Below are 12021 nucleotides of genomic sequence, written 5' to 3'. Positions count from 1 at the left end.
TGTGTAATCTTACTGTGTCTGTACCACAAGGACACTGTGCTAAACATGTACTGTTCTTCTCCTAGGAACAGCTGCAAAGTGCAGAGCTATGAAGGATCAAGTCTTGTGCTGGACGTCTGCCCTCAGGTGAGCCAACCAATTGCCTTGCTGCTCCTGTGTCTCATGCTTTACAGTCTGTGTTACTCTACCAATGTCATTACTCCTCACACCATCTCCCATGCAGCTGCATCACGCTCTCTTGTCCCTCATACCCACAGCCTTGCCGGTTACCCTCCCCTCAGCAATCGGACCACACATCCAATTCCTTAGTCTTATTGCTTCCCCCTTCTTAATTTTTCCGGAATATCTCCCATTCTCATTCTGGAAGTAACCAAAAACCACTGGTCCATGCTCTTATCATTATCCCTCATTGTCTATTCCAACATCCTCTTCTTCCCCTCGCCCGCCTTTCCCAACCCTGAATACAGTGGTGAGGTTTCCCTTCCTGTCCTGCTGCATCACTCTGCTAATCCCTTCTCTGTGCTCCTATCCCCTCTAGAATTCAATTAAAGTAGCTGAGCCTCACATACAATGCCCTGACCAACATTCCTCCTTCACACGTCTCTGACCTCATCGCTAAACAGCTTGACCTGTCCACTGCATCTGTCTTCCCACAACCATCTCCCACTCAAGTCTTCCCCCATGTTGTGCATTACGGTTGGGACCTCACCGGGGCTCTCCAAACTTTAACAGTATGTTGTCAAAACTCACTCCTACATTATTGCTTCCCCAACTCGCTCCTCTGGTCAAGCTCACTAAAGTCTCATTTGGTCCTACTGTCTCTCTGGGTATGGGTCATTCGGTCCATATGGGTCGTTAGGTCAACACATGAAAAATATCAACATGCAATAGGCTGACATTAAAAAGGTTGACATGGGAAAGGGTCGACAGAAGTTTTCATGGTTTTTGGTGTTTTTCAACATGGACACTGTGTTAATGTACCGCGTTCCCTCGCCTGGCTCGCTGTGCTCACCATGCTTCGGGTACGGATTTAATTCTCACTCTATGCCCACTGCGATGGCAAAGTAGGAACAAGTCAGTTTAAAAGAAAAAAACATGAAAAACTCACGTCAACCTTTTTCGTGCATTTATTCATATCTACATGATTTAAATGGTGAAGATTATGTTATGTTTTAAGTTACTCCTTTATACATTTAGTTTGTACACCGATGCATCTATACTACGATTGTGTCTGCCCATTTGGCACACCACAAACTTTGCAACTCAGTTGCTTATTGTGTCACCACAGACTATTTGACTTAATATGTTTTTTCATATTACCAATGCAACAAGATTACAGTGCACGGTACCCAGGGGGCGCTGACGCCGACCGTGCATGCAGCTGCTGAGGGCGACACTGATGCTGACTTACTGTAGGCCAAAAAGCGAAAGAGGGAGGACTGATATAAGTGTGCCACGCCATGCCTCCCGCCACACATCTGTGCTTGTTCTGCAACTTTACACCAATTCCTTTGTGACAGAAACACAAATGCTAAATGCAGGGACTTTGCTATTTCTGTGTTTCCTATGTTTCTGCTGACACTCCACCATCTTTCACCTGATGTGGGGACAGTATGGCTGATATGAGGCACAGAATAATGGCTGTGAGGGGAAGCGGTGGTCTACCTGCTCTGGCCTGGTGGGAAATTAGCATGAAATAGAAAACATTACACATGAGAGGATTTCAGGACAGAAAACAGAGAGTTACAGTAAACGGAGTACAGTCAAAGGAGGGAAAGATTACAAGTGGGCTACCCTCCAGGGATCTGTACTTGGACCGGTGCTTTTTAATATCTGTATTGGTGATATTGCAAATGGAATTGAGGGTAAAATGTGCTTTTTTGCAGATGACACAAACGTATGCAACAGGGTAGACACACCAGGAGGGGTAGACAAATTATTGATGATCTAGGTAGATTAGAGGAATGGTCAAGAGCATGGCAACTACAGTTTAATGCCAATAAAAATGCAAAATCATGCACTTGGGTCTCAAAAATCCAAAGACTAAATATAGTATAAATGGCACTATAATGGAAACTACTGAGGAAGAGAGGGATCTAGGTGTCACTATTTCAGGGGACTTAAAGGCAGATAGGCAATGTAACAAAGCAATGAAGAAGGCAAGTCAGATGCTTGGTTGCATAGGGAGAGGTATCAGCAGTAGAAAGAAAGAAGTAATAATGCCACTGTATAGGTAATTGGTACGACCTCACCTAGAGTATTGTGTTCAGTTCTGGAGGCCATATCACCAGAAGGATATAAAAACATTAGAGACTGTTCAAAGAAGGGCAACTAAAATGGGGCATGGCCTACATCCCAAAATGTACCAGGAAAGACTAAAAGATCATAATATGTATACTATAGAGCAGAGAAGGGAAAGGGGGGACATGATACAAACGTTCAAAATATATTAAGGGCTTTAACAAGGTACAGGTGGGAGACATTCTCCACAGGAAGAGGAGCAACAGAACACGAGGACATGCACTGACACTAGAGGGAGGAAGATTCAGGGGAAATGTGAGGAAGAATTACTTCACAGAAAGAGTAGTAGATAAGTGGAATAGCTTCACATCAGAGGTGGTAGAGGCAAATACAGTAGAACAATTTAAACATGCTTGGGATAAGCATATTGATAGCCTTACAAAAAAATAAGGATCAAATATGGTTTGAGGTAACATGTTTAAAAAAAAAAAAAAGGGGCAGACTAGATGGGTCAAGTGGTTCTTATCTGCCGTCAAATTCTATGGGGGGTATTCAATGTGGGATCACGGCTGTAGATCCCCGCCGACAGTCGTCATCCAGGCTCGTTTGCGGTCAGACCGACCGGTGGGATGCAATGTCCCGTCTGCTCTCTGCGCAAAGGGGGCGTGGCCGCAAAAACGGCCGTGGATTGTCGATTTGCGGCCCGGATAATGACAATCCACGGCCATTATCAGCAGAATGGGCCCGACAGTTTCTGAAGTCGGGCCCGTTCTGCCGTGATCCCTCATCAATGCTGTCGTTAATGACAGCACTGAATAGGGAGCTGCCGGTATTTCGCACGTCGGAAATAGCGGCAGCAGATTGAATACCCCCCTATGTTTTTATAAATTGATACCGTACTTATTGGACCACCCTTATAACTGGCATTAGGCTTACAATCCAGCCAGGGAAGGGAAAAAAGATAAAGATATAAGTTACAGAAAAGAGGTAAACCATTTTATAAGAAATTGCAAGGTTAATGTACAGGTAGCTGACACTGCATTTTGTCATCGCCCCGATGTGTAAGTACAGTAAGATGTTACACACACTTGGCTGTGCAATTTGGCTTGACACCTCTTCAGATGGAAAGCTGCGATCTGTGCATTAAACTTCTCCTCATTGGAGAGACCTGAAATAACAGGATATAAATAATATATGCGTCCGTCTGTTCTAACTTCACATTTTATTTTCACATTGCCTACAGCAAGAGGATGCTTCTCCTAGCATCGAGAAGAGAGAGGGCCACGCTACAGACGAGGAGAAGCTAGCAACTATACCGCCCCCCAAACAGGCTGGCACAGACCTCAAGTGCCCGCAGGAGGACGAGCAGGAGTTTTTTGAGTGCCCCAATGACTCCACGTCCGGTACATACAATGTTATTAGCCAGTGACTTTGTGTAGTTTTGTAGATATTGCTACTTATAATAACCTGTTAACTGTTTATTTACAGGAAAGCTGACCTCCATGGATAGCCCTGCACCTGCCTCTCCTGTAAGTACAAGTGTGTAAAGTGTTCTCACACATTTACATAGAAACGTAGAATGTGATGGCAGATCAGAACAAATTTGGCCCATCTAGTCTGCTCATTTTTTTTTATCCTTTCCAGGCATGTCCAGACTGTGGCCCTCCAGCTGTTGTGAATCTACACATCCCAGCATGCCTTGCCATAGTTTTAGCCTTCCCTAATACCAAAACGGTGGCAAGGCCTGATGGGACTTCACAACAGCTGGAGGGCCATAGTTTGGACACGCCTGCTTTAGGCAATCTCAACCCTTTTCGGACCATAAGTTCCTAGTAAGGGTATTCCTATGTCTATCCTAAACATGTTTCATTTGCTCTACCGTCTTATGGGGCCTACACACGGTGATGAGTGATGCTCAGCACACAGCCCTGCACCACTGAGCGACCTGCCAGGGCCAGTGCCAGGGCCAGTGTTCTCTGAGGAGATTTATATATGGGTATCGCTACACAGAGCGATGTAGGGGCATTTTCTAAGTGATCTAGGGCCAGATGCACTAAGCTTTAAAAGGGATAAAATGAGAGTGATAAACAGCCAGCCAATCATCTCCTACCTGACATGTCACAGACTGTATTTGAAACATGTCAGGTAGGAGCTGATTGGTTGGTTTATCACTCTCCATTTTATCACTTTTAAAGCTTAGTGCATCTGGCCCCTAGTGAGAGCACTTAGAAAATGCACTGAGATTGCTACGTGTGTAGGCCCCATAAGACTCTACCACCTCTGACAGGAGGCTATTCCACTAATCCACTACCCTAAATATGAATACTTCCACATTCTTTTATATAAATTGTCAGGGCCATTCATCAGTACAAACTCCGTATTGCAAAGCCATAAAAGTACCGAATCAAAGTTACAAGGAACATGTGGTAATCTTTTGGGAATGTCTGCCTGTATTGGGTGAGCGTTCACACAAAGTATAGGGTAACTGACGTAGCACAATGTCGTTATAATGCAGTGTGTATATAACAGTGTATACCAGATGATATATACATGGACCGATAAAGACTAACTAATATTTAGAATTCAATGATTCCTGGGAGCCCTTCTCTGTCCTAACCAGACAACCAATTAGAAGTACACATACAGCGACCTCTCCATCCATACCCGCACCAAGTACCGAGGACAAAATATATTGCACATCACAATCTTTTATCCCCCCTTAAATATTAGGGGCGGTGTCTCCCCAGATATATACACAAACTATAGAACATCATCTATACACTAGTGGTAGGGGACAGTATGTCTCTATTTATAGTTATATCTAAATAATAACATAAAAGATCATCTATTTACCTGTTCTCACGGCCACATGTTTGTTAGGAGAACCCGCTTTCTATGCAGTCCTTTTACACCCAGTAACAACCAAGCTGCACAGAACCCATGGGAAGAGGCAAATGTTCTCTTCACATCATACGACACACGCAGCCTTATATTGACTATCCGTGTGGGACAAGGGTTACGGTATTGGTATGAAATCCTGGTGGTCAGAATCCAGACGCCGGAATCCTGACCGCCATGCTCGTCAGTCATTTTTTCATGGACACCCATAGAGGGACAAAGTACCGGGATTCCGGCGTCGGGATTTCGACCGCCGGGATACTGACTGCATCCCAGGGTTACATAGCATTTAACTTTAACCCAGTTACACATGTGATGTGCTGATTGCTGTATAGTTATCAGTACTGTAACATACCCCCCAACATGACCCTCAGGAACAGAGCATTGTGTCGCTCCTGGAATGGGTCAGGTTGGGAGGTATGCTGTAATGGTGGTAGCTGTTACAGAGGAGACCCTATGCAGCAGACGTGATGAACACAAGGCTGTGGTAAGTGGCCTCATATTCTTTGGCCAAATATGATGCTAAGCACAATAGCGATCAACCCATCAAATCCAAAATACTTGTCTTGCATATAAGGATTTTGTTGCTCTATTATCGAACAGTAGGTGGCAGCAGTGATCTATGTGATGGTAGTTTTGTGCTGCCTGGTGTATGGGGGAATCTAGATTCATTTTTATAGGTAGTTTGATGAGCAGATCATTCCCATTTTTGCAAGTGCAGCTAGATATAAATAAAAAACATAGAGGAGAGCTGGGATTGGCTCATTTTACATACAAGCAGCACCATTGGCTTATCCACTGACACTGCAGGATACGGTTGTTCACTATGAAGGTCGAAATACATTAGGTCAACCACGGTTGGCAGGGCTTAGATCAACACATGAAATAGATCGGAGCGGCTAAAGTCCGAAGGTCAACACAAACATAAGATCAACAATGGGAAGGTCAACAGTCAAAAGGTCGAGTTTTTTCACGTATTTTTTATTTTTAGCCAGCATGGAGGGAGAATATCGTAGTGTGCGGAGTGCAGCGAGGAACCGTGCCCGGGGGATGGCGAGCGCAGCGGTACACTGATACGAGGCCCGTGTCTACTTACGCTGAAATTCGTGACAAAACAAATTCATGTCGACCTTTTTTTACCGTCAACCTTCCCATTGTCGGCCTAGTACTTGTGTTGACCTTCAGACCCTGTTGACCTTAGCTGTGTTGACTTATTTCTAGTGTCCACCTAATCCCTGTCTACATTTAGTGGTCGACCTTCATTGTGGCAACCCTATGACCCGTATCCGACACAGCAATCAGTCTCTGGTACACGTTAGATCGGTGGTTCCCAACCTCAGTCCTCAAGTACCCCTAACAGCTCATTGTGTTTCAGGTCACCAGGAAGGTGCACAGGTGAACTCATTACTCACTGGCACAGTTTAATAAAACCACAGGTGGAGCTTAATATTGCACTTGTGATTCGGTGTGGAGACTGGGAAAACGTGAACTGTTGGGGGTATTTGAGGACCAAGGTTGAGAACCGCTGTTACATATTAGTAAAGAAAAGTGACTGGTTGTTTTGACTATATCTGGATACACACTATATAAGATTCTTTCCAATAGGGTGCCTGATGACTCACCGATACTAGGGATTCCGACGGTTGTTTCTCTGACATTGGGAACCCGACTGTCAGGAGACCGACAGTCTGAATCTCAATTTGCACGGGCTACTTTCCCTTGCGGTGGTCCACGACCCCCATAGAGAGAGAATTGCCACCGAGCCTGCAAGGGGCTTATATGTCAGGCGGATTCCAGTGTCTGAGAAACGACCGTCGGAATCCGGCCTGTTGGTGAGTTATACCATACCCTTCCAATATGGCTGGTTGGAATGAAAATCTGGTAATGTCTGGGAACAAATTACAATCAACCACTTGCTCCCAATATCTGAAAAATTAACAAAAACATTTGCATAAATTGGTTAAATTCAAAGGCTGTAACCAATTTGTATGACCACTTATGTCTGTTTTACATGTTTGTGAGCAAAACTGTCATTTCCTCGTAGAAATTACCAGATTTTTATTCCAACCAGTCAGATTGAAAGATAATCTTATAGTGTGTATCCAGCTTTAGAGTACCTTCTGCGTTGGTAAGTCGGCTGTAGTGAACACGGACCCTTTTCCAACGTTCCGGTGATATCAATGTGCACAATGTAACACACACATGCTACAGTCACACTTTTTGTTTTTGTTGTTTGCTTTTTAATTTTATACTCATTACTATAAATTTTTAAATCCTTATTTTACGCACAAACTACATCTGCTTACTAGGATGGGGTCAATTAACGAAGATGGGTGTTCTACTGAAGATTGGTTATTGGCCATATCAACCAATCAGATTTTATCTATCATCTTATGAAAGATGCAAAATAAGTAAGACGTATAATCTCATTGGTTGCTATGGGCAATATCATATCTTCAATAGAACTCCCATCTTAGTAAATTTACCAATGTCACCAGACTCTCGTGCTGATGTTGAGCACTTCCAGCGATGCACCATATTTGCCTGAAAGAGAATGTAGAAATATCCAGTGGGAATGTGATGGTTCTCTATGCTCAGATATCGGTTGTGTGTGCAAATTGGAAAGTTGATTTATTCTACATGAGAGCAGAATGCCTAATGGGCCAGCCAGCCATTAAATCTAATATAGTACTGCCTAGGGGCGTGGCTGTGCTTAGTGACACCCATTGCGGTGCAAATACCCTGTGCGCACACCAGCAAAAGAAGGCTTGACAATGCGGGAAGGGGGCGGGACTTTGCCCCATCCCTTTTATTATCTCTACGGAGGTCTTGGAGATGCTGGGCCACCCATGGAGACTGTCTTCCTTCAGTGATGGCTCCTACACACTGACAAAAACCAAATGCTGCACACAATGTCACCGTGCAGCACCCAGCTCCTGTCAAGGAGGTGGAGGCCATCATTTATCGGGAACATGAGATCACTTTGGTGAATAGTTTTGGTAAGTGCAGCCAAATGCTTATGTGTGTCACTGTCATATTTTCTATTATTAAAAATGGCAGGATTTTACACTGTAATATAGCGCTGCTCAGTATAAGAGAACCATTTGTGATTGTCAGGAGCTGGGGAAATTAGCACATACTGCCAGAGACCATGTACTGAGGCTAAGCTGACAAGCCTAAGCAGCCTTGCTGAGGGACATACACCCTAGAGGAAGGTGAAAGGAATGTTTTATATTTGGGCTTTCCTCTACTGTGCAATTGCATCATAGATCATTTAATAATCTGGGGTTTGCTGGTGAGTTTTAGACTTGTGGACAAGTACTAGTGTTGGTCCATGAGCAGTGGCATTTCTTGGGTACTTAGCATGTGCTTCCTTCCTTTTATAGGAGATCAGTGTGGTCAGTGCTGAGGGATTAAAAAACCTACAGACACCTACACGGTTGTCTCATCTGTTTATAACACTATGCATACAGAGAGCATGAATTTCCCATGTTACAGATGCTGGTGGTATCTGTTGCCCGTTTGTTCCTAATCATTTGTGTGTATATATTAGTACACACACGCACACACCTAAAGATTTTAGTTTACCACAACTGTGATTAATTGCAGCAATCTGGCAATTGATTTCCCGCACATATTCACAGGACGCGTAACCTGGGTATTGTGCAGTAACCAGAAGCCGGCATTACTACCAGCGAGTAATGATGGGGAGCTTTGCTTTGTGTGCAGGACAACATTACTCCAAACGTGCCAGGAACTAACCTGGCCCCTTCCTATTACTGCTTGGACAGTAACACAAATACTCATTTCTCTGCTGGTGTCATTTCCTGGGCTCTGGTGACACACAGAGCCAGACTGTATATATACGGTTTGTTGCTTAGGATAGCAGGTTATGGCAGATTAGAAGATTACAGCAGTGTAGATGGGACACATTTAAAAAGGATGATCCCTTCAAGGTCATTAGGAGACTGTACTTATCACAGTGTCTGGGTGATACTGCCATGCAGCGGAGTTCTGTGGCTGGTAATAGTAGTAAGGTGTATATACTAATATAGTTAGTATCACAGTGTGCAGAAGGCAAATCTACGCAGCTTCATGGTATCCTGACATGCGGCAGAAAGGGCCTTCACTAGTAATGGCCTGAGAAAGCTAAAGTTCAGTCCATCAGCTACTAACTGCCATGCTGCAGGCTGTGTTTAAAAAATGACAGGAGATGATTATCCAGTACTTTATCTTTTGCTCTTTCTCTCTGAGGCTTAAGGCCCATACACACTGGGCGATTATGAGCTGAAAGTCGCTCAAAAAAGCCTGTTTGAGTGGCTTTCAGCTCAAAGCCGCCCAGTGTGTATGGCCCGGCAATGAGTTGTGAGCACCGCTGCGTGCTCCCGCAACATCGCCGGGAAAGCCGCTCATCTGCTGGTTATACCAACAGATGCGCTGCTTTCAGGATGGCTTTGCATAGCGCTCCAATATGCAACGCCATCCTCCCCTCTCCTTTGGCACCAGGCAGGGGGAAAGCCGCTCAGTGTGTATGCACTGAGCGACTTTCCCCGCAGCGATGAACGCGATCATCGCTGGGCATAGTCGCCCAGTGTGTATGGTCCTTTAGTACATAGGGCCAGATGTACTAAGCCTTAAAGCGGAAGAGTGATAACCAACCAATCAGCACCTGTATTTTTTTTTAAACCCAGCCTGTAAGATGACAGTTAGGATCTGGTTGGATGGTTGTTTATCACTCTCCCCCCCCCCCCCCCCATGTTATCACTTTTCATCTGTCCAATAGACCCCTAAGGGGCATATGGATGGAAATAGAAATGTGGTCAGCAGAGTTGTGTTGCAGCAGGGAACAGTCTTGCGCCAAGGAGGCTGGTAAAGGTTTGTGCTGACCGTGATTACAGCGATGATGACACGTGTATGCAGAGGGGCATGTGGTCGTATTGATGCACACAATCCAGGCATGTGGGAAAATTACAGCCAACTCGTTTTCTGCTCAACATCAACCTCTCTGCCATTAATAAAATAAGGCTGCACATTATGTCTCTCAGAATTCCGTTATTAAACATTGATTGACCATTACTAACATGCTTGGTAACCCTGTAAGTGGCAACATTGTACTTACTGCCTGCATATTGAGCAGACAGGCGGCAGATCCATTATGGCTTATATCCCCCAGAGTCCTTGGCACAGAAGTTCTGAAAATGAACAGAACCGGTTGCATTTATCCTTCCGTATATGAATGGTCACTAAGTCAACCACCGGAAGGTTGACATTCATTAGGTTGACACCCTCAAAAGGTTGCATTATGTCGACATATGGAAGGTTGACTGTTAAAAGGTTTTTTTTTAGTTGACATGTGCCGACAGTCTGTATTTTGTGCCCTACCATCCACTAGGGCAGCGGTTCCCAACCTTTTTTCTCCTCCATACCCCTTGATTAGGCTTTTCATTGATGAGTACCCCCTCCTCTCAATTTGAAATATAGACAGTACTTATGAGTGGAGCAGAAGTGAGCTGTATGTGTATCCTTATGCATGTCCTTATATTAAGGAGTAGCGGACAGGAATCGTGCCCTTCCATGTCTGGCCGCTGGTTGTGTATTGTCTCCAGGGTTCCCACTAACACCTGTAGGATTAATGCCACGGATTCCTCCATCCATGTCAGTGCAGGGCAGATGATCGCTGATGTCTGAGGGCAGCGCGGGAAGCTCCCCGTGGATTGCTGGTCAGGCAAAAGCACGGGGAGACGCTGAAGACATAACCATAGGTGATACAATGTGGTTCGTCTCCATGGCAATGGGTCTTCTGCCATCGAAATACTTTTTCATCTTCCGCCATTACCAATATTATTTTCAAGTACCCCCAACTGGTCTGCAGAGTACCCCCAGGGGTACTAGTACCCCAGGTTGGGAACCACTGCACTAGGGCATGGAGGGAGAATAGAATAGTGCGCCCGAAGCATGGCGAGCCATGTGAGGGGACGTGGCAAATAGATAAGGTGTCCAAGTCGGCTGCGTCGACATTTGGGACAAAAAAAGTGGAAACCCCATGTCCACCATTTAACTGTCGACATAATGTTTGTGTTGATCTAATGACCCTGTCGACTTAAACCAATGTTGACCTTTTGAAGGTGTCGACTTAAGGCCTGTCAACCTTCAGTGGTCGATCTAATGAATGTTGACCTTCCTATTGTCGACCATATGATTCCAACCCACCGCAGCTTGGGGCACACTTGGCAATAGCCCTTGGTATATTGGGTGCAGTGATTTTGGGGCATGAACGAGGGATTTTCTGTCTCTGCAGAGAAGCTCACTGAGTGTGGGGGCTGGGAGTCTGAGCCCCCTGGATGCCATCTATCTGTACGAACAAGCCGCAGTGCTCACTCTCATCAAAGAGGAGGTAACTCCCGCCCCAGGTGGCTACACCATCACTGGCTTGGCATGTAGCGCTCATCCATACCCTTCACAGAAGGCTCATTGCTCTCCTCATCATTAGAGCTGGAACCTGATTAGCATGACCGCATCCCACCAGCTTTCTTACACTCCATGTTGCCATAAACCTGTGATCCTCACGGCTGCATCATTACTGCTGTGTTATGTGCGTCATGTGGGGATATTGTTTGAGTGACCTCATAGTGGTCATCTGTTGTGTAAAGTGTGTCACCTCGCTATGGTCTAAGATATTCTGCTCTTACATTCAACCAGAGATGAACTACTGTCCGACTATAGATCACAAGCAGGAGCAGAAGTAGGAACTGCAAGGCCCTGTAGAAAGTTATAAAGAGCCCCTATTTCACCGAGCCCTGACACCAGAATACTAAGGCCCAATCAGGCAGTCCAGAAGCACAAGAGCATGATGGGTGCTGATGCTGTAGAGCGCTCCCAGTG

At 45.1% G+C, this 12021-nt stretch overlaps 1 protein-coding gene across 5 annotated transcripts in view; it reads left to right on the top strand.

Annotated features, from left to right (window-relative positions):
- TACC1 (transforming acidic coiled-coil containing protein 1) overlaps positions 1-12021 on the top strand; it is a 118482-nt gene that overhangs the window by 92750 nt on the left and 13711 nt on the right. For 3 of the 5 annotated variants that reach the window (XM_083184899.1, XM_083184896.1, XM_083184897.1), the window contains 4 exons: positions 66-126; positions 3485-3644; positions 3730-3770; positions 11438-11533. In XM_083184899.1, the coding sequence (XP_083041025.1) occupies positions 66-126; positions 3485-3644; positions 3730-3770; positions 11438-11533 (358 nt within the window). The remainder of the gene's footprint in view (positions 1-65; positions 127-3484; positions 3645-3729; positions 3771-11437; positions 11534-12021) is intronic. The other 2 variants (XM_083184898.1, XM_083184900.1) reach the window with 2 other exon arrangements.

This window comes from Crinia signifera, chromosome 4 (genome assembly GCF_055691185.1).
Source record: "Crinia signifera chromosome 4, ASM5569118v1, whole genome shotgun sequence".
NCBI classification, from domain to species: Eukaryota; Metazoa; Chordata; class Amphibia; order Anura; family Myobatrachidae; genus Crinia; species Crinia signifera.
Note: the sequence above shows the minus strand (reverse complement) of the source record. Positions and strands in the feature narration are given on the sequence as shown.